This window comes from Podarcis filfolensis (genome assembly GCF_964270895.1).
Source record: "Podarcis filfolensis genome assembly, chromosome: 17".
Classification (NCBI taxonomy): Eukaryota; Metazoa; Chordata; class Lepidosauria; order Squamata; family Lacertidae; genus Podarcis; species Podarcis filfolensis.
Genome location: NC_139621.1, coordinates 7966383 through 7989172, shown reverse-complemented (window position 1 = coordinate 7989172; position 22790 = coordinate 7966383). Strand labels below are relative to the sequence as shown.

General features: G+C 46.3%; 1 protein-coding gene across 2 annotated transcripts in view; it reads left to right on the top strand.

Annotated features, from left to right (window-relative positions):
* The window catches only part of DENND1C (DENN domain containing 1C), a 47365-nt gene that overhangs the window by 4956 nt on the left and 19619 nt on the right, over positions 1–22790 (top strand). For both annotated transcript variants that reach the window (XM_083593167.1, XM_083593166.1), the window contains exons 3-14: positions 4424–4467; positions 6147–6196; positions 7282–7401; positions 9457–9526; positions 9655–9735; positions 11037–11126; positions 12382–12432; positions 14167–14277; positions 15092–15192; positions 17011–17056; positions 18733–18834; positions 21999–22124. In XM_083593167.1, the coding sequence (XP_083449293.1) occupies positions 4424–4467; positions 6147–6196; positions 7282–7401; positions 9457–9526; positions 9655–9735; positions 11037–11126; positions 12382–12432; positions 14167–14277; positions 15092–15192; positions 17011–17056; positions 18733–18834; positions 21999–22124 (992 nt within the window). The remainder of the gene's footprint in view (positions 1–4423; positions 4468–6146; positions 6197–7281; positions 7402–9456; positions 9527–9654; positions 9736–11036; positions 11127–12381; positions 12433–14166; positions 14278–15091; positions 15193–17010; positions 17057–18732; positions 18835–21998; positions 22125–22790) is intronic.

Sequence of the window (22790 nt, the reverse complement as noted above, 5' to 3'; positions counted from 1 at the left end):
CATTACCTGTGGTGGTCAAAGGAAGTAAAAGTCAGCCACAGCAGTCAAAGCGCTTAGCTCAGCAGCTAGAATTGGCTTGAGGTTGTCTACTTTCGGGTTGCTTACAAGGCGCTTCCTACAAACTTCTCTCATGGTGGAATGAAATCCTGCACAATGTGGAGAGAATGGGCCAAATATCATTTTTCTCCCCTCTCTCATCACAACTCAGCACCAGTGGATTGGTAATAGATGCAGAACGGAGAAAACAGAGCCTTTCTTTGCACAGCACAGCAAATAATTAACAAATGGACCTCAAGGTTGCAATATATTTATTTCTACATCACTTGACTTATACATCGGGGAAGATTACAGTACATTAAAACATGCAAGAAGTTAAAATAAGAAAACAGATTAAATTCACACCAGCATTTCTAAGCATCTGGGCAGGCTTGCCTAAAGAAGAATGTTTTCAGCGGGCGCTGAAAAATATGGCGATAGCAATTGGCTTAGACAGTTATAAAAGAGTATTAGACAAAGTCACAGAGGGCCAGCTCTTTAAATGGGAGTAAGCTGGGATAGCTGAATACAGCTTCTATGTTCAGATGAAGTGTATCACTCAGAACCAGTTGCCAGGGTGGGACAATCAATGTGAGCTGCCCAGAAGCATTTGGCTGGCTAAAGTTCAGAACAAGACACCAGGCTAGAGGGGTCTTTAGCCAACAACTCAGTACCTCAGGAAGGTTCCATTGTTGTTTGACTCCAGCTCCATCATTCACGACTGTTGGCCATCCAACAACAGTGGGGGACAACCAACAGCCTGCCGCTGCTGTACCTGCTTGGAACGAAACTCAAGGGGCATGTAATTTTGGCAATTTATTTATCATATTTATATCCTCTGTACAGCCTCGAGAGGCTCTCAAAGCAGCTTACAGAAACTGTTGAAATAGAAATGCACTCAGTTCTGCTATTACAGCCATGGGGAGCCTTTGGCCTGCAGACCACATTAGGCCTGGGCTGAGTCCTAATTTGATCCACAAGGCCGTTTCACCCCACCTGCCATCTCCCCCCCCCCCACCTGCCATCGTATGACATTAGGTGTGGAGCAGGTAAAGCAACCAAGCAGGGTAGCAACTGGCAGGCTCCCGATTCTTCCTTTGCAAGCTCCTGCTCAGAGCTCTGGAGTGTTGCCAGACCCTGCCAGGAGCTGCACTTGCATTCAATGCCAAATGCATGCCCCACTTTCAGCAGGAATTTTTGCAGCTGCAACTTAAAGCCAGGGCTTGAGAGAAAGAACCCAGAATGCACTGAGTGTGCTCCCAATTATATATTTGAATTTAAATCATACAACATCATAGGGCAGTGGGTGATTGCAGTGCCGGATTTACATATAAGCTAAACAAACCATAGCTTAGGGCCTCACTCTCTTGGGGCCCCCAAAAAAATTTAAAGGAAAAAAAACCTGGATGTACATTTCCAAAATATAAGATATATTTCCAAAATATAAGATAAAATATAAGATAAAATTTCCAAAATATAAGATAAAATATATGGACTGGTTGCATGACAACATGTGCAAATGGCTTTAGATACCTATTAGGTCCATAAATTACCATATAGCATATATTCAACACAAAAAACAGCGACATTTTGTTGTTGACAAAGGACAGCTGGACATATAAAGGGCCCCATTACCTTCAGTAGCTTAGGGCCTCATCAGACCTAAATCCGGTCCTGGGTGATTGGCAGGTGAGCGGCTCCAGCCACCTGTTCAAAGTGGCCCATAGAGGGTGGGCCAGTTCTGGAACTAGCCTGGTATAGGGACAAAAATCACATGGTGTCTGTATGGAACCGGCATTTGTTCAGGCAGCAATTCCAGTCTCATTCTTGTTCTTCACTGAGGCCATAACAGGTGTTTATTGCAGCAGACCTGGCTATAAGCTCTCTCTTTGGGGCAGTAGAGATATAGCTCAGAGACCAGGGGCAGCAGCAGTGGCTGCACAGAGGACTCCTAAGGAGAGGAGAGAGGAGAGGAGGCTGGGGGAACCTTCCACAAGGGAGGGTGTCTTAAAGAGGGAGAGAGGCTGCCAGCTCTGCAGGCAAGAGGTGACAGAACTGGGCTCCTGAGCCCCACAGGGGTGCCACAGAAAGAATGGAGTTGGTCAAGGGAGCTGTGGACTAAAAAAGGTTGGAAACCTCTGACATAAGGAAACTGGTGTCCCTATCCACCTGCGCCTCTTCCAGTTCCAGGTGTCCCTATTTGACAGAGATAGTGCTTAGTTTATGTACCCCCTTCCCCCTTGCTGCTGTGGTTTTCTCCAGATGGCTTAAAATGACCGTTGGATGGTTGTTAAAAATAAGAAAGAGAGGGGAAAGGGAAGTCTCCGCTTATGCTCTCCTGCTCAAGGAAGCCGGCAAGGGAGAAACCCGTCTCTGCCCAGAGGCAGCCCAAGACAGCATGAAACTCTTTCATCATGTCCCATCCGGTTCTCTCCTTCCTGTGTGTGTGTGTGTGTGTGCAGGTTAGTCTGTGCAACTGAGGTGCAGGGTCTCATGCATGCCTGGAAGCCAGGCCTCAAATCTCAGCTGCAATAGGGCTGCGCTTCTTCAGTGGTTAGGGAAATGTTCACAAGGGCTGGAGGCATTTTCTGTCAGCTGTTGCCGCTTTCTAGCACTGAAAACCAGTTTCAGAGTTAGGCAGTCCTGGCCAAAATTAAACCGTGTAGCTTGCAAAAGCTAACCAAGGTATTGGGCCTCATGGTTCACCGTACAGAGGGTTTCTCATTTAGGGCATCTCTGCTCTCAGGTTTCGTCAAATGGATTTCTATTTTATTGTTGTTAGCTGCTCTGAGCCCGGCTTTGGCTGGAGAGGGCAGGATATAAATAAAATTTTATTATTTATTATTATTATTATTACACACAAGACGGAGGGGGAACTGCACTATTCCTAGCACATCCACAAATGAAAACAGATGTTTTTGTAACATCCTATTCTTACAACAAGCACTGTCTTCCTTTACTCTTTGATAAATCAATTGTGCACTGGGCTTCTGGAGCAAAGAGATGTTAGTGAACTGACCATAAACCTGCTTAAAATAATATTTAATTTTACGACCTCTGATTTGCATGGGATGGGGGAGGGTTCTGGAAGAGGATGGAGTTTGAGATGTCTGCTTGGGCGTCTCTGGCTGGTGAGACACTGTCCCATTTTGCTCTAATGAGAGCCCTCCTTTGCCTGATCCTTTTAACTGGAGATAATTAGGGACTGAATCTGGGACCTTTTGCATTGCTCTCCCCTGCAGACCCTCAGAGGGAACTGTATGTCCATGGGTATGCATTTGCATGTATTATTGTCAAGATGCATCCACCCAGGTGAGGGTGAGGGGAGCTGCAAACTAAACAACTTTGTGTAGGTGTGTTTGCATAATTGCATATATTTTTTCAAAAATGCATTCTCAACATCTCCTCTAGAGGTTGGAAGAAATGAGACCGAACAGGAACCATGCTTTCACGGGGACAGGGGACAGAAAACGGGTCCTGTTTCTGTTAAATAACAACAGTGGGAGCAAGTGGAAATATGCCCTAAGACTTACTCAGACCACAATGCAGTGTTTTTGGAGATGAAATTGTCTCTGCAGGGATCCTGCAGATGGAGAATGAATGATGATTTGCTGAGGAATGAGCAAATAATTGGTAAGGCCCAAAAGACTCTAAAAGATTACTTTGAGATAAATATGAACTTGGAGATGGAAACAGATTCAATGCTCATTCCCACTTTCGCTTGCCCCATATTTTGATTGTGTACTGATGAATTCCTCCAGGTCTGAGAGCTTTTCTCTCTGTTCCACGGCTGTGCCTTGCAAAAATCAGATCTGACCCACTGAATCAGATCTCATCAGAAGTGCAGACAAGCCAAAGAGGTATTTTGCTTACTGCGCTTCTGATTCAATGGGTAAAATTGGATTTTCCCAAGGCACAGCCATGGAACGATGAGGAAAGCTCTCGGACTTGGGGAAATTAATTGGCATCCAATCCTATCAAAATATGGGGCAAGCAAAAGTGTGACTCCTGCCTGAAAGTCTGGAAGAGCCACTGACAACCCAAGGCTAGCCAATAGGGTGTCCTCCAAATGCAGCTGAACACTGGCCCCCATCAGCACCTTGGTCCCTGGTCAGGGTGAATGATGGGAGCTTAAATCCAGCAACAGTTGGAACCATGTTGGCTGCCTCTGATACAGACAGCTCTGAGCTAGATGGGCCCAGTGGTCTAACTCTGTAACAAGGCAGCTTCCTATGTTCCTAATGTTTAAGCAGTCAGCTTTAGGAGGACAGCGGCAATCATGATTCCTGAGGCCTGTCCCAAGCAAGCTTGGCTCTCCTATAAATCCATCTGAAATGGGCTATGTCTTTGTTCCATATGCTGACTTCCGCTCTCTTTCCCTGCGCAGATCCTCAAGTGCTTAGACAGTTCCCTCCGGAGTTCGATGACCAGGTCAGTCCCCCTTTGCACAATTGCTGTCCAACTCCACTTTGCATTCCAAAATCATTGCTAGCATGTGCTTGTTGCAGGAATTTATGTATAGGTTGGGGGGTTGCCCCTCCAGCAGATATCATGCACATGCAGCCCACTACCCAAACCAGCACAATCGCTTTTGTAACTTTTGTGATTTGTCCCCACAAAACACTTCATCACAGTTTCTTCCTATCTATTCAAAGGGCCTTTGCTGCACAATACCAAATGTAACAATTCACTGATAAATGTTCCTATCTACTGGCTCACAGGGAAAACTTCAGAAATTCATATAGACATGTGAGCTCAGCTACTCAGCAGCCCCTCTGCCTGAGTGATAATCCCTGGCATCCTGATACCTGAGTGCCAGACAGGTAGCCATTCCAGAAATAAGAAACCCAGATGAAGACAAAAGGGTGTGATTAACTTGGCTGGGAAACAGGAAAATTGAAAGATCTCTTTTGTTACACTTGATGGGTGTTTGGTGGAGGGCAAGGGGAACCATGGGGCAGGGTCCAGGATGCTCAGATTACTGCCACCAGACCTCCCCTTTCATGATGTAACCATGATGCATGAGTGATGTAGTTTGGGGGGTGTAACATGGGGATTAGCAGCTAATAAAAGTTTGGGGGCTCTTTTGTTCGGGGCTTCCATCTTGTTCCACCTTGTGGCAGGTGGGAGTCCTGTTGCGACAGTCTTCAATAAAGACCAAGCCTACTGGCTGCTGTTTTGCTCTGGTATTCCTGGCTGGTGTCCTTGTTTTTTGTCCAAGGGAGCCCTCAGATTTCTCCGTTAACATGCTCACGAGCCACCAGCTTTTTCTTCTTCTTCTGGATTTGGGGAAATAACCAGACACACAAAAATTAAACAGGTGAAGCTTTTCCTGGCATGACGATAAAATGGGAGCAATTAAACAGCTTATAGAAGCTAAAGGCATTGGAAGATATTAAATAGAGGCCATTTGCACTACCATGTAGACTAGTAACTTGGCAACACAGAAGAATTCTCAATTTGCAGGCTACAAAGCAAGCTGGCTGCTGTGCCAGTCCTCTTGCATGAAATACCACTTACCCAATGAAATTCCTATGGCTGCCAGGCAAGTTGTTCTAATTCAAGGCTGCATAAGCAACCTTTACTTAAACGTGAAATACTGTGTGTGTGGCAAGGAGAGATTTTGGAGGAACGTTGTGGAGTATCTGGAAACAGCCCTAGGAACTTTGCCAGGCAGATAGGTGCACACACACACACACACACACACACCATATAAGCCCAAGGGTGGGGATTTACAGTTCAGCAACATCTGGAGGGTGTCCTGTGGTCCAGGATGATGGGAGCAGCTGTCCATCAACATCTGGAGGGCAATAGTTCCCCCTCACTCTTGGTTCTGAGCAGGTGGGGAAACACTGCATGCTTTGCAAATGATTGGCATTCAACTTGCAAAGGAGGCCACGGCTGCAGTGTTACTTGCCTGGGACTCAGCCCCATGGAACTGGGGTGGGCACTTCTGAGCAGACCTGCCTAGGATTGTGCTGTAAATTCAGATCATTCCGTACGTGCAGCAGGCTCCTCCTTGCCAACTGAAGGTTTTTCTCAACGTGCCTCTTAAGTTTGTCTGCCGGGTTCAGGCTGTAATAACCGAGGATCCTTCTCTCTTCCTGTAGGATTCAATCCAGATACTGCCCAAGTTTTGCTTCCCCTTTGATGTCGAAAGGTACGTGGTGGCCTGAAAGAATGGGGTCTCCATGCACTTTATGCACCCTTGCAACTTAGGCTCGCCAGCTCTTGAAACCAGCTGTTGCAAGCGGTGCCTTTGGCAGCAATATGATGCACAGAGCACCACACAACAAGAAGCATTATTTGGTCACAACAGTACTTTTCTCCTGGTCAATTAGCAACCCCCATGAAGCCCCCTCTTTGTTTGTAGCTCCCTTCACCTAGCTAGGAAGAGCACCCCAGCGATCAGGATCAATCCTTGTGTAACAAGTTTCCCTTGTAGATATGGAACTGCAGAAGTCTACCCTCGTTGGAGGGAACTTTTTGTCCTCTGCTTCACATTGGCAAAACCATTCTCTCCCATTCCAACTACAGTTGTACCTTGGAAGTCAAACGGAATCCGTTCAACTTCCAAAATGTTCAGAAACCAAAGTGCGGCTTCTGATTGACTGCAGGAAGCTCCTGCAGCCAATTCAAAGCCACGGAAGCCCCGTCAGATGTTTGGCTTCCAAAAGAACGTTCAAAAACCAGAACACTCATTTCGATCATTTGGGAGCCAGAACATTGGGACTCCCAAGGTGTTCAGGAGCCGAGGTACAACTGTATTATGGGGTCAGAAGTTCCCACATGCAGGTACGTCCTTTGATCTCCTTATTGAACAACACAGCACCTGTTATTTTGGCTATGAACTGCATGTGATGAACTACCTGCATGGAAACATTTTGTGTTTGGGGGTGATAGGAAGCCTCCGTCTGGAAATAAGAAGCAAATTAATAGCATTTACACATTGCACAATGATATAAGATGCTATCATGCCCCCTCCCTACTCACCTTTTTTGCTCTGCAGAAAAATAGACCTGTGGCTACCTCTTTCTTAGCCTATCAGCCTGAATATATGGAGAATATTATCTCCTCCTGCATTCATATGACATTTAAACAATTGCTTTGTGCATTCATCTCACTGGGTTTTGCCTACCAAAGCATATGTGCTACTGTATTAGCAGTTTGTCGCTTTAGCCAACTTATTGCAATCTTTCTCCAAAACGGCACCCCCTTACCCAGTCTCCCCACTTCTTTGTTAAGGGTCAAGGAGAGCCCCACGATCCAACATTTCACTTTTGTACTCACCGATATGGACGGAAAGCAACGCTTTGGTTTCTGCCGCTTGGCCGTGGCCTTCCGCACCTGCCTGTGTATCCTCAGGTAGGATGGTTTGTTCTTCCTCAGCCTCTTCTCATGGATGGGAATTTTCATGTCACGGGGGGAAGCATTTTCTTGGTGTGGATTGACCCCCAAACTTACAAAATGTTTTGGCCCACTGGGTGTCAGGGCTGCAGTCAGATGTAGATCAGCACAAAGAAGCAGAGTCCGTTGTCAGTGAAGTTCACTCTTTATTCAAGGAAATGGCATACAACTCAACAATGCTTCCCAGCAGGTCTTGCCCCTATAGAGCAGTTGCCAGGACTGAAGGTTCCTTGCCTTCTACCCCTGTAAATCTCCTCATCTCCTGGATATTTCCCAAGTGCCTGCACACCCCTGGTCTCTGTTCTGCTCTCCTCATTATTCTGTGCGGTCTTGGAGACCAGAGGAGAGGGAAGCTTGTAACAGCAGGAGAGGAAGACTCCTGGGATTCTTCAGCAGCCCCTTGAACCCCCACCTCTGCTTCAGCCCCAGAGCCTGAACTGCTCCCTGTCACAGGCTCTTCCTGCTCACTAAACCCTGCTGCCCCTTCAGCATCCAGCCTTCTCCCTTTGACTTCTCCTCAGTGTCCCACCACCAGTCCCCAGGCTCTGAGCCCTCCTCCCCTGGGGGTTCCCTGAGAGACAGTGTGGTGTAGTGGTTAAGAGTGGTAGACTCGTAATCTGGGGAACCGGGTTCACTTCCCCGCTCCTCCACATGCAGCTGCTGGGTGACCTTGGGCCAGTCACACTTCTCTGAAGTCTCTCAGCCCCACTCTGTGAGGTGTTTGTTGTGGGGGAGGAAGGGATAGGAGATTGTTAAACGCTTTGAGACTCCTTCGAGTAGTGATAAAGCGAGATATCAAATCCAAACACTTCTTCTTCCCTTGGGGGTTCCCCAGCTGCCGTCTCCCACCATTCCTCATTGTTCAATCAGACCCTGACATCTGGTGTTGCTGAATTACAACTCCCATCAGCCCCATCCAGCGTCACCAGTGGCCAGGGATGATGGGCATAGTAGTTTAACAAGATCTATAGGGCAGAGGTTCCACACACCTGGACTAAGCAGAAGCGCAGGCAGGTGCAAGCCATCGCAGAAGCCCAGTTGCCACAGAGTTACCCATGTGCCTCTCCACTAAGTTGGCATGGGGCCAATTTCATTTCTCTATGTCCTTTTAAAATGTGGCTCTTTTGGGGGGGGTGTTATTGGGTTGTTTTTATTTTGATCATATATATTCTGGTTTTTATGTTGATCTTTTCTGTGAACCGCCCTGAGACCTCCAGGTACAGGGTGGTATATCAATTCAATAAATAATAAATAATAATAAAATTCTAATTAGACACCCTGGCTTGTATACTTAGCTAAGGAAGTACAGGCCCCAATGGCTTTTCTGGAGTATGAATTAAGTACTTAACCCGAGGTACCACTGTATAGTGGTACCTCAGGTTACATACTCTTCAGGTTACATACGCTTCAGGTTACAGACTCTGCTAACCCAGAAATAGTACCTCGGGTTAAGAACTTTGCTTCAGGATGAGAACAGAAATTGTGCGGCGACAGCGCAGCAGCAGCGGGAGGCCCCATTAGCTAAAGTGGTGCTTCAGGTTAAGAACAGTTTCAGGTTAAGAACAGACCTCCGGAACGAATTAAGTACTTAACCCGAGGTACCACTGTATTACCAAAATGTATACCTACTCTTTCACTAAAGGACTTTCGACTTTGTGCGCTCATTTACCAAAGACACGCTGCGCCGCCGGCAGCACTTGTCATTCACAACAACAGCGCTTGTCATTCTCAACGGTGCCGTGCACACCAAATTAACTCTTGCATCAAAATATTATGTTACGTATTTTGTTGAGCTGCTATGCGAGGTCAGTGGCACCTTTGACACGCCTGATGTTTCTCCTAAGTAGGTGCCTAAGCAATACTTATAAGTTTAAGTGTGGTGGTCTTAATTTGGGGGCTAAACTAAATTTGGGAGCACTGGGCGGATTTTTGCACCCTGGCAACGCATATGCTAAAGACAGCGCTAGCCCTTTGCTTGGTCAGTTGTGCCCCTGATGCTGATTCTCTTTGCAGCTACGTACCCTGGTTTGAAGTTTTCTACAAGATCTTGAACTACATCGCAGATAACTTGGCCAAGGAGCAGGTGAGGGCAGAAATTCTGGATTCCTTGCAGAGCCCAGCAAGTTGCCCTGTGCTGTTCCCACCCCCACCCCAGATTCCTAGCATTCCCATTTAAACACCAATCTCTGCCTTTATCTCCTCTCTCACTAGTTCACAGAGCTGGATGTGTTCTTGTCTGCACTTTATCTCCATCCTGTGCCTGACCTCAGCAGCCCCATCAGCCTTGAATTTGTAAGTTCTCACCTCTCTGACACAGAAGAATCTGCTCCTATAGATAAGCAAAAATCTTAAAACAGCTGAGTTTTGAGTCCAGGTGCCATGATTTGTTGTTTTCCTGGTAGTGCCTTTAAACAACTGTGTGGGCTTCCTGTGAGGGATGGGGGCACTCCAAGAGTCAAAGGGGGGCATCTTTGCATTTTGCAGGACCCCTGGCGTGTCGCCATCCCTGCATTTATACACAGGAAAGAGTTAGTGGGGAGGGTGATAATTATTGGAATCTTTGTTCCCCCACTTCATTCCAGGGGGGAATTTCGCCCTCTGAAGTTGGAATTTGTATTAGGAGGTGCAAATGGAGAGTTTCCCTCAATACAATGCCATGGGAGGAGAGTCTTAAATTTTAACAACAACAACAACAACAACAACAACAACAACAACAACAACAACGTGTTTTTTATACCCTGCCATCTGACTGGGTTGCCCCAGCCACTCTAGGCAGCTTCCAACAAATTATAAAACCACAGTAAAACATCAAACATTAAACACTTCCTTATACAGAGCTGCCTTCAGATATCTTCTAAAAGTCAGATCGTTGTTTATGTCCTTTACATCTGATGGATGTCAAGGAAATTTTAGGCAGTGTACAGAATTTGTCTATTTACAACTGTCAGTAAAGTTAGCCTGCACTTATCCTGATAATTACCACACACACTTGCAGCTGATGCCATTTCCTTTTTAAAAAGGAAACCATCATGCTGGGGGTTTTTTGAGGGGGAAATTTTGCCAAAAAAAAACACACAAAACAACTCAACATTTTTGGGCAAAACATTCATATTTTTCAAAAACAAAACAAAACTTTGCCATAAAAAGCTCAACACCTTTTGAGTTCACTGGGTCCATCTTGTAGGTGATGGATTGGGGATTAAATCTGTAGATTGAAATTTAAACCTCCTATCCCACATGTATAGGAGAAATACAAAAAGTAACACTGTGTTACCAGATGCATTTTGCAAACTATCACTCATTTGAGCTGCAGTCTCTTCTTTCTTAGCACAGACCAGCTGTTCCAATGTCTATGTCAATGTCCCTGAATTCCTCAATTTAGTAAACTGGTATAAAATGTTTTCTATGATGCCTCCAGATTATATGGAAGTGGAAGTATGTGGAGTTTAATGAACGAAGGTGTGTTTGTTTTAAAAAATGGATGCATTATTGTTGAAAGACTAAAAATGTAAACAATTCCTCATCCATCTTCTTTTAATTTGTTGTGGGGTGTATGTGTCCCCCCTTTTAACCATTTCTTGTTGTCTTGCAAGGATCTAAAGATGACCAAATTGAAAATTTCCACTGAGAAGGATCCAAACAATCAAGACAAGAGCCAGAATCTGGACTGTGGGACTGCATCAGTGAGTCAGGAGTCGGGGGGGCTGTGTCATTTACAAGGAATAAAGAACCCTAAAAATGGAGAGCACCTTGATTTTGCCCACCAGCAGTTGGCATCTTGAAAGCAGACAGAGAAAGCCCTACTGTATTTCTATTTAATTTTTTCCCCAGAGGGGCAGCCATGCTAGTCTCTTGCAGCAAAAACAATAAGTCTTGCGGCACCTTAAAAACTAACAAGTCTGAGTCCACAAAAGTTCTTCTATAATAAATGTGTTAGTCTTTAAGATGCCCCAAGACCCCTTGATTATTTAAATTATAGTAATTTTCTAAATTTGCATTTAGTTTTGCATATATGCATCCTTTATACAAATCTGTGTCCTTTTTTTAAGAGTCCTTTTTCTGGGGATGCCCAAGATCTCCTATTGGGAGATCAGCCAAGAATCTACATGGGACTGCCCTTGAGACTGACTGCAGCGGGTGCAGAATGCCGCGGCGAGACTCCTTACGGGGTCCTTGTCGTGGGATCACATTCACCCTGTGCTATACCAGCTGCACTGGCTCCCGGTGGAGTACAGGATCAGGTTTAAGGTGCTGGTTTTAAACTTTAAAGCCCTATACGGCCTAGGACCCTCGTACCTACGGGATCGCCTCTCCTGGTATGTCCCACGGAGGATCTTACAGTCTTCAAACAAAAACAATTTGGAGGTCCCGGGCCACAAGGCTGACCTCAACCAGAGCCAGGGCTTTTTCAGCTGTGGCCCCGATCTGGTGGAACGCTCTGTCACAAGAGACTAGGGCCCTGCAGGACTTGACAACTTTCCACAGGGCCTGCAAGACAGAGCTGTTCCACCAGGCCTTTGGCCAAGGCACTGGTCTGACCCTCTCCTTTGGTAATTCTCACAGAACTCTAGCCCAATGGTTGCCATTAATTTGATTTTGAATTGGTTTTAGACTGAATTGATTTTAGAATGCTGTGTTACTTTTATTGTTGTTAACCGCTCTGAGGCCGGCTTCGGCTGGGGAGGGCGGGATATAAATAAAATTGTATTTATTTATTTACTTATTATTATTATTATTATTATTATTATTATTATTATTATTATTTAATGTATTGCTTGATCTGGTGTAATATGCTGGTTGGCCAGTCAGCTACTATCCATAAAAATAAGGGGGGGGTGTGAGAGAGAGAGACTCGGACCACTGCCACGATTTTTGTTTCTCAGAGTCTTCTTCTAGCTGGACCAGATCATCACCAACCTCTTTCTTCCTCTCTTCCAGGTTTATTTCATTGCCCCTGACCAAGGCAAACTCCCCACCATCCCTGAAAGTGTAAGTCACATTTGCAGTGTCTCGAGGAGCTTTGAGAGAGGTGGTTGTGGTTTGTAGGGGCAGTGTTTGCTTTTCTAAAGAGAGAGGCACAAGCTTTCACAATTGTGGAAATGATGTCTCCTTAATCATCAGCCTTAATCTACCAGAGTGGTGTAATGTGGGTCACACAAGCCTAGTTCCCTTGCTGGTGCCCAAAATCCTCTTCAGCTCCCACATGGTAGGGGGTGACCCCAGAAAAACCAGATGACATTGAGGAGGAAACAGAGGGGCAGCAGGCTGTAGATTCTGTGTGTTGCGTGACTGCCAACACAATAGCTCTTGTTCCAGTGGAGTGGCAAGGAGAGATCACCCATGCTTTTGCTTTCCTTGTGCCTAGAAAGCATGATTCTGAGAGATTTTCTGCTAGTGGTTTTCTCTTTGCGCCACTGGAAAGCTCACTCTTTCGCACTGAATTGGAGCAGACGTCAAACTGCAGGAAACCCAACTGACAGTTGCTCAAAGCGGCGGGGAAAGTGGAAGTCTGGATGAGCCCTGAATGGGCTGGGAAAGGACATGGTCTGGCAATGCTACGAAGATTTCAAAATAGAGAGAAGAGTGATTCATTGCAAAAGGGCATTTTCTCCAAGCAGGGTTGGGGAGCAGGCAGGAGTATAATGTGCAATGAATCGTAAACATAGTCAGGTGCAACCTAGGGGAAGGAGGGGATTGTGAAAAGTGGGAATAGGAGGGCAAGATGGGGATTTTTGATGGATTTTTGTGGACAGGCCACTGCTGCTGCACTTTAAACAGCCGTGTGACAGGTAAGCAATGCAAGAGCTGGACCTGTTCCTAGCACAAGAGATGAACGAGGAGAGAAAGGGATTGTATTTCAATGGCAGAACACAAGACCTGCAAGCAAAAGATCCCTGGTCCAATGCCTGCCATCTCTAGTTTCAGAAGATCAGGCAGCAGTTGATGGGAGAAAGACGTCTGCTGGAGACCAACCGTCAGAGTAGGTGGCACTGAATAAGATGCCAAAAGTATGGAGAGGACCAGGTTGAGACTTTCACTCCAGTAGTCAAAATACACCACCATCAGGATGCTTTTAAGCAGAACAGTTGCTAGGCAAAATAGAGGTGAGACACTGGAACAGCTGGTCCATGCTAAGAAAGGAGAGACTGCAGCTCGAATGAGTGATAATTTGCAAAATGTATTTGGATACACACTGTTCCTTTTAGTATTTCTCCTATACACAGGGGATAGGAGATTTAAATTTCGATTCAATCCTCAATCCATCGCCCAGAAGATGGACCCAGTGAACACAAAAGATAGTGTGCTTTTTATGGCAAAGCACTTTTATATTTATTTATTTATTGCAAAATATGAAGGTTTTGCCCCAAAATGTGGAGCTTTTTGAAAAATCTCCCCACCCACCCCCACAAAAAACACATGATGGTTTTGAGCTTTTTAAAAAGGAAATTCACTAAAATCTACACTTCCGACATTGGTTGCCATATGTCTGGATTTTCCCAGACATTAAAGTGATTTCTGCCTGGACACTGTGCTGTAGCTGGGCATTTCCTGGTGTCATGGTGTTCCTAGAAAAAAGATGACAGAAGTTGAATACAAAGAGAGCTGGATGCATTGTACTGCCATGAGTGACACAGAGTACAGAGGGCAGAACAATTGGGGGGGGAGGGTACTGTGCCAAATCTTCACTGGAGAGTCTAACCGGACATTGGTTCCTTCCCACAGAGGAACCTGACAGAATTTGTTGTGGCCGTGGATGCAAACAACATGTTACGCCTGTATGCGAGCCTGCTCCATGAGCGACGGATCCTGCTCACCACCAGAAAACTCAGCACGGTGAGGGCAAGTGGATGCTTGGAGGTGTGGGATAGGAGGGTGGAATCACATATAAAAAATGCTGTGAAAATGCTTTCAGAAAAAAAGTTTGAAATATATATATTGAATTTGCCGTTAGCTCACCATCGCCATCTAGTGTCACTGTTTAGTTGTGGGTGAACATATCAGACGACACAGCGATTCTTCAAACAGCTCTTGTTTATTCACAGGCCAGGACAGAACTGAACTGAAGGGTTCAGTCAGCCTGCTTATATAGAGCTCCAGTACAACGTAACTGTAACAATTTTCTAAAACTATCCAATCACTGAACGTCACTTTCGATCCCTTATTTGCATAACTATCTACAGTATCCCCCTGCTGGCCCGGGGTGAGAACTTCATAACACCCACAGTTCTGGAATGCATTCAAAACACACTCAAAATGTTGTGTTTGCAGCTGTATAGCCGTGTCGCAGGTCTCAGGGAGGAGAGAGTTGCCAGGTCTCCTGTGGCTCAAGCCCCAAGTGCAAGGAGCAGAGGTCTGGGAGTTGAGTGGGGGGCTGCCTGATAGGGAGAGGTCTAGCGGTGGTGACATGGACATAGTGGAAAATAGGCTAGCCTGACATCCACCTACCCATCCCCTGAATCTGGAGGAGACCCCAAAACTTCAGGCCAAAATCCTGGCAATTTTCAGGAAGAGGACAAGGCTGATCCTTATACAGGGGCGAAATCCACCTGTAAGGCACAGGCTGTAACTTAGAGGGTGGTTGTGGTCTTCTGAGCAGAGTCAGGCCATCCTAAGGGAAATCTCCTAACCCCTCTCTCTCTCCCTGCAGCTCACAGCCTGTGTTCAGGCCTCCCTCTCCATGTTGTATCCCATGCACTGGCAGCACATCTACATCCCGGTGCTGCCTTCGCACCTCCTTGACTACTGCTGGTGAGCTTTTCATTTCTTCTTTTTGAAGCACTGGGCAGGGCAGGGGGTAAGACTGAAAGCTGGACGTGTGTGGTGCTGTGGTCTAAACCACTGAGCCTCTTGGGCTTGCCGATCAGAAGGTCGGCAGTTCGAATCCCGGCGATGGGGTGAGCTCCCGTTGCTCTGTCCCAGCTCCTGCCTGTACAGTGCCGGATTTACATATAAGCTAAACAAACTATAGCTTAGGGCCCCAAGTGGGGCCCCCCAAAAAATGTCAAGGGGAAAAAAACCTGGATGTGCATTTCCAAAATATAAGATAAAAAACAAATAAAATAAAAACCTACATGCAGCAACAGTGTTTTGAGATGTGTAGGCTCCTATGATGTAGGTAATGGGTCTCGCCTGCTAGCCTGCTCCCTAAAATATCACTGGTTTGCTCATTTTTGTATATAGGGTGCCTACATTCTGCATGGACTGGTCGTATGGCAACATGTACAAATGGCTTTAGATATCTGTTAAGTCCATCAATTACCATATAGCATATATTCAACACAAAAAGCAGCAACAATTTGTTGTTGACAAAGGACAGCTGGACATATAAAGGGCCACATTGCCTTCTGTAGCTTAGGGCCTCATCAAACCTCAATCCAGCCCTGTTCCTGCCATCTGACTTGGGGGGTGTTTGCTGGGAAAATGGCCTATAAACAGGCAGCAATAGTGATGTCTGCAATGAATCAACAGTGAGAACAAGGCAGGCACCAGGCATAGACCCTCAGCAGCCAGTTGCTGTTTCTTATCCTGACAATTTGAGTCTCTGCTGCTGTGATTTGGGAAGCTGTAGTTCAAATCAAGTCTCTGTTATAGACAAAGGACAGAAAAGTGGAGCATCTCTGTTATAGACAAAGGACAGAAAGGTGGAGCCGAACAATAGATAAAGAAGTCTTTGCCTGTAGTCTCACCCCTGGACTTGCCCCCCTCCCTGTCTCTGGCATCCGCTGTGGGGAGGCTTGGATCCTTCCCAGGACCCTTCCCACGGCCTAGGGGTGAATATAGGAGGTCCTCGTGCCTAATTCATTGCAAAGGTAGACATGTGAGCTGTGAACTTCAATGCACATTAGAAGCAGGAATCTTTGGTGTGTTTAAAGACATCAATTTCATATTTGTGTGTGAGTGAGTGAGTGGGAAATGAAAGGCAATGCCTAGAAGTAACATTTGTTTTCCCTGGAAAGCCCTTACCAATCTGATCTGTTTTTGAGCCTGGGTGTGGCTCCCCACAGGACATTTCCCTGTTCTCAAGGCAGTGGCGTAGCGTGGGGGGTGCAGGGGGGGCGGGCCGCACCGGGCGCAACATCTGGGGTTAGGGCAAATCCATGGGTTAGGGGGCGCAAATCCACGGGTTAGGGGGCGCAAATTACTTGCCTTGCCCCGGGTGCTGACAACCCACGCTACGCCACTGTCTCAAGGTCATGTCTTTCCCCCCCTCTAGGGGCAAAGTAAGTCAAGCAGGGTTCAATGGAGCCCACCTAGGGCCGTAGCTAGGGGGTGGTGAGGAAGGCCCCCGCCAGGGGCACAGACGAAAGGGGGGTGCAAAATCGGCTAAAGCATATGTTCATAAATATGTCTATAAATAAAAATATTGATTATTGCCTCATAAGAAAAGGTTTTAAATAGGGGGTCTTTATCTGGGTGGGGGTGGAGGATGGAGGAGAGGCGGAAAGAAGAGCTAATTTGTCCATGGCTAGGGGGTGCAATCTGGACGGTTCTGCCAGGGGCTCTGAGCCCACCCAAATCTGGAACCAGCTCTGACTTTCTTCTTTCTTTCCTTCCTTTTCTCGACAGTGCCCCCATGCCCTACCTCATAGGAATCCACACCAGCTTCATGGAGGTGAGCTTGCCAATCCATTCTGCCCCTGGCCTCACAGGTCACTTCTCGTGAGCCTGCATCTGAGTCCTGCAATCCCTGGCCCCAGAGGCACAGAACATCCATGTAACGAAGAGTAGGGGAGTCCACATGTTCCATGAATAGGTGCAAGAGGACGGACGGGTGGTTGGGTGGGTGGGAAGAAGCTCTGGTCAACATTAATGGAGCCTCGACACCCAGGGCAGCTGCCATTTTGTGGTCACTTGTAGTGTGGGCTGTTCGGTACTGTTGAGCAAAGTCTGTTTGTTCCGTACTTCAGTCTCAACTCAAAAGCCATGCCTGACATTGCCAGTGACATTGCAAAGGATTCTGGGCCTAAACCTCTAGGATTGCAGCCTTCTTCTTTGATGGCAGTCAATAGTTCCATCACTCTGGACTGTTGGAAACACGCCCAGGAAGGCTGCCAACTTCCCAAGTCATCGGGGCATCTCTCCGGTGGTCTTCCCTGGCTGTAAATCTCCCTCAGTCCAGAGAGACCGGTGATAAGCGACCCCTCTCTCCTGAGAGAAGCAACTCGTCTTCTGACATATCATTGCAGAAGAAAGAATCAATCAGTAGCTCTAAAACTACTTTATTTACAGTCTATAATACAAAGACTCCATCAGCACGTCTGTGCTCTTTGAGCACCTGTACGGAACAGCAACAAAGGGATGCGGGTGGCACTGTGGGTTAAACCACAGAGCCTAGGACTTCCTGATCAGGTCGGTGGTTCGAATCCCTGCAACGGAGTGAGCTCCCGTTGCTCAGTTCCAGCTCCTGCCAGCCTAGCAGTTCAAAAGCATGAAGTGCAAGTAGATAAATAGGTACCACTCTGGCGGGAAGGTAAATGGCATTTCCGTGTGCTGCTCTGGTTCGCCAGAAGCGGCTTAGTCATGCTGGCCACATGACCCGGAAGCTGTACGCCGGCTCCCTCGGCCAATAAAGCGAGATGAGCGCCGCAACCCCAGAGTCGGCCACGACTGGACCTAATGGTTAGGGGTCCCTTTACCTTTACAGAACAGCAACACATTCAGTCAAACCAACTTCCAACAGTACTCAGACTTCCTGCCTCACACTCTCTCAGACACTCACATGATGCATACAAAAACATGGTACAACAGTACCACTCGCTGGAGCAGCTCGGATAGATAAAAATCCTAACATGCTTGTGCAGTCCAGATGACATGATCCTGGGCTTAGGTCGATGGAGGCTTGGTGTGTGGCAGGCAGGCAGGTGGTCCTGCCTTGGTGGGTTGAGTATAAGTCCTTTGGCCCAACCCATCTCTTCTGTTTCTATGATGCTTAGAACCTAAGAATAGCCTGCTGGATCCGGCCAATGGTCCATCTAGTCCAGCATCCTGTTCTCACAGTGGCCAACCACATGCTTGTGGGAAACCGGCAAGCAGAACATAAGCACCAAGACACTCTCCTCTCCCATGGTGTCCAGAAATTGGAACTGTGGAGGCAGAGTGCAGACATCATGCCCAGTTTGTAGGAACAACTCAGTGCTGTGAGCCAGGGATCCCTCCCCAAGAGTGGTGAGAGATCAGGTGGAGCTGGGTCACGTTTAACATTCATGACAGCGGTTTCCAAAGGCAGTGAATAGAGGAGCAAGCAGTGCCTCTCTTTTAGTTTCTCTCTTTTGTCTTTGATTCCTCCAGAGAGTGAGGAGCAAGGCCCTGGAAGATGTCGTCATTCTCAACATTGACAGCAACACCTTTGAATCGCCCTTCCAGGACCTGGAAAACCTCCCAAGTGATGTAGTTAGTATTGATTTCATAAGATGATGATAATAAATAACAATAATAAACTATAGCGCAGGTAGTTTTGATGTCCTTCTGAACACCCTGGGTCCTTCGTGGTTTCCTTCCTTTATTCTTTTCTCCCACTAATAGCCCTTCTTCCTCCCCACTGCCTCAAATTATCACAGCTATCTTCTAACAGTTGTTTTTTATGTGTGCAAAGTTTAGCTTCCAGTACTGAACTTTCACTTTAAAGCAACTGATTCATTGCTGCCCCATCTTCTTTTCTGAAAATATATCAGCTGAAAATGTATTAGCAGAACTGGAAGATGGGAAATGGCCCTGCATAAACTCTTGGGATATTCTGCCAATGTGTGAAAATTGCCGTTTTCTTCTATGTTCTGATAGAGGGAGTTGAGCTATTTGAGAGAGAGTTCATTTTTTTGCCTAGTAATGTTCCTTAACTCTCTAACTTCCAAATACGATTCATAAAAACAGTTCAGGTTTTGAGCTTTCTCAGATACATTCCATACAGATGAAGGTCATAAACTCCTAATGACTGCCACGTAACTCCCATACAGTGGCTTTTACAAAAAATACACTTATTAAAATCAATGGGCCTAACTTAAGACTCGTCCACACTTATGATTGTCATGTGCCTAGAAAACATGACTCTCCTTGCCCTGATCCTTTCCCAGGGACTACTTGCTCTTTAGCTCTAAATCGGAACAAATGGCAATCCATGAAAAACCCAAATTGCTGTTTGCTCTGATTGAGCGCAAAAGAGCAGTTTTCCCTAAGGGAAGTGACAGGACGAGAGGAAATGTGGATAAACCTTTAGTGATGTTCATAAATGTCAGCTGGTCTATTCTAATACTAAATTGAATACCATTGTGGGCTGGCATTCAACATAGTGCTACATTGAGTATGAACATGGGAAATGAGGTCTGCCTGCACAGTGGGAATTTCTCCCTCTCGCCTCCACTGTATGCCCCCTAAAGCTGTTCTGGGGGTTTCCCAACTCTCCAGAGAAGATTTGGAGAACCCTGAGTGGACCTTGTTCTGTGCACACAACTTATTTTAATCTCGCCCTACATAAATTGAGAGAGTGTCTATTTTTGAACCTGCTGTTTGCATGCAACTGATATCATATCCTCCAGTGCCATGTTAGTCATATTTGAATGCCAAGAGCACGATTTGTGTATCTACCCTCAAATATTCTTTCTGCAATGACTAATTTGGCATAAACAGGAAACAGAATTTCAGCTCATTTTATGTGTGTGTGTGGCCTCTCCCTTCAGATAAATGAGAACAGAAAGCAAAAATGCCATTACATAATTCTATGGTGTAGCCGCATGTACAGCTTTTGGGTGTTCATCTCATAAAAAATATTGTCAGGTGGGATAAAGGAATAGAAAAAGAAAGTAAAATTACATATGTATGGTGTACTTTCATATGAAGAAAGACTAAAGTTTTTGTTTGCGTTTAGTTTAGGTGGGGAATATATGCAAGAGGGAACATGCCAGAAGTTTATAAAATTATGAATGGTTGGAAAGAGGAGGCAATATACATTTTTCTCTCCCTTTCTTAAATTTTGGGGTCTCCCAGTGTAGCTGATCAGCAGAAGAGTGGTTTTAAGTTTTCAAATTCAGCGCTGTTTTTAATAGGGCAAAATATTTACATGGAACTGGTGTGTTTTTAGTTGTGTCTCTTCTCATTTATGTCATTTCCACCTTGAGAAAGGTAGAAAATAAAACACTATGAAATGCTAACCAGAAAATGACAAGCTGGCACTCAAGACTGCCAAATATCCCATGACCCCAACAGTGTCACAACTTCCATTTTGTCTATGTCGCCCAAAATCACAGACCTAGCATTGGCATGGGGGATAGGATATTTCTTTTTGTATTTATAAAAGTGTTTTTATACTGCCTTCTATACCGTCCTAAGGGATGTGGGTGGTGCTGTGGTTTAAACCACTGTGCCATTTGGACTTGCCGATCGGAAGGTCGGCGGTTCGGGGCCCCGCAACAGGGTGAGCTCCCATTGTTTGGTCCCAGCTCCTGCCAACCTAGCAGTTCGAAAGCACATCAAAGTGCAAGTAGATAAATAGGTACCACTCCAACAGGAAGGTAAATGGCATTTCCATGCACTGCTCTGGTTCGCCAGAAGCGGCTTAGTCATGCTGGCCACATGACCCGGAAGCTGCACGCCAGCTCCCTCGGCCAACAAAGCGAGTTGAGCACCGCAACCCCAGAGTCAGCCACGACTGGACCTAACGGTCAGGCGTCCCTTTACCTTTACCTATAACAGGAACAATTGTCCAGCATGCTGTTCTCACATTGGCCAGCCAGAGACCCACAGAAAGCCCACAAACAGGTGCTGAGCACAAAAACACACTTCCCTTCCTGTGGTTTCTGGAAATTGGACCAATCTGATACAGCTTCCTTTGTCTCAGAGTTAAATTCTTCAATCTTAAAACCACAAAGAGCCAAGTAGCGTAACAGTGTTTTTTACTGCCTACAGAAAAGCTATCAGGGTTATGGCCTACTTGACCTCCCCAGACCAACCTCCCTAGGGAGAGAATTCTGTGACCAGGGTGCTGCCACACAAAAGGCTCTGCCCTGCATTCCTCCCAATGGAAACTCCTATGGCAGTGATTTTCACATTCCCCTGATTTTACAATCATCTTGACATTTTAAAACTTGACTCCCTTCCCCCTCTCCCTGCAATTCCTTAAATTTATTTTTAATATCTTATGCAGATCCAAATTCACTTAATTTACTCATCTTTTTATCTTCTTTAAATATATACCCTTATGTAACTGCAGGTTATTACAGTAATCCTGTTAGTGTTTTTATCTGTTTGCAACTTATCTGTAAACATTCCATAAACCATTTCCATTCTTTTATTTTAAAAAAAGTTTGATTTCTTAATTATTCTGGTAAGTTTCGCCATTTCTGCATATTCCACAAGTTTTTGTATCCATTCTTCCTTTGCTGGGACTTCTTCTTCTTCTTACTTTTTGAAATATGGCAACCCTATGGCAGTGGGACATATGACAGGGCCCTGGCACTTGGTTGGGACTTCTGGGTATAAATTGTGGTTGAGACACCCTCTTGCGATTTGTGGAAGGACCCCCTGGTCAAAGAAGAGCCTGTAACCCTCCTCCTCTCTCCTCACAGGTCTCTCTGTTGAAGTTCCAGTTGAAGAAACAGACGGCGACTACTGGGGATGGAGTTGCCCGAGCTTTCCTTAGGGCACAGGCCCTACTGTTTGGCAGCTACCGCGAGGCTCTCGTTTGCAACCCGGTGAGTAGCTGGGCTCCTCTTGGTTCAAAGTTTGTGCAAAGAAATCATGATGAATGCTCAGTAAACAGGCTGCCTGGAAGCAACTTCTCCTTATTGCATGTGAACACTTACTATGCATACCTATATTAGGGTTACCAGACGTCCCCAGGGACAGTCCCCGGATTTGCGAATAAGTCCCCGGACAAATTCCATCCCCAGAACGTCCCTGGATTTCATCTAATGTCCCTGGGAAACGCAGCAGTGGCAGTCTCAGCAGCCCGGAGCAGTTGGCTCTGGCTGGCTTCAGGAGCTGCTCAGAAGTCCCCATATGATGGTGATGCAGGGGCTCTAAGATGCAGCTTCCGGGCTGCCTCCACCTTCCCTGACCCCGGCAACTAAGCTGCGAAGGGAGGCTTCATGCTGCCTATCAGAACCGCCTCCCAACTCCTACTTGTGTGCAAGCAGGAGCGGGGCGGGGATCTCTCAGCTGCGAAGGGAGGCTTCACAGGACGGGGCAGGGATCTCTCAGTTTGGCAACGGGAAGCCTCTCTTCCCAACTGAGGGATCCCAGCCCCCTCCTGCTTGCAATCAAGTAGGAATGGGATTGGGGCTGCTCCGATGGGAAGGGAGGCATCGTGCTGCCCGAGCCTCGCTGCCACCGCTCTCGGTCCTCCTTCTCTGCCTTCC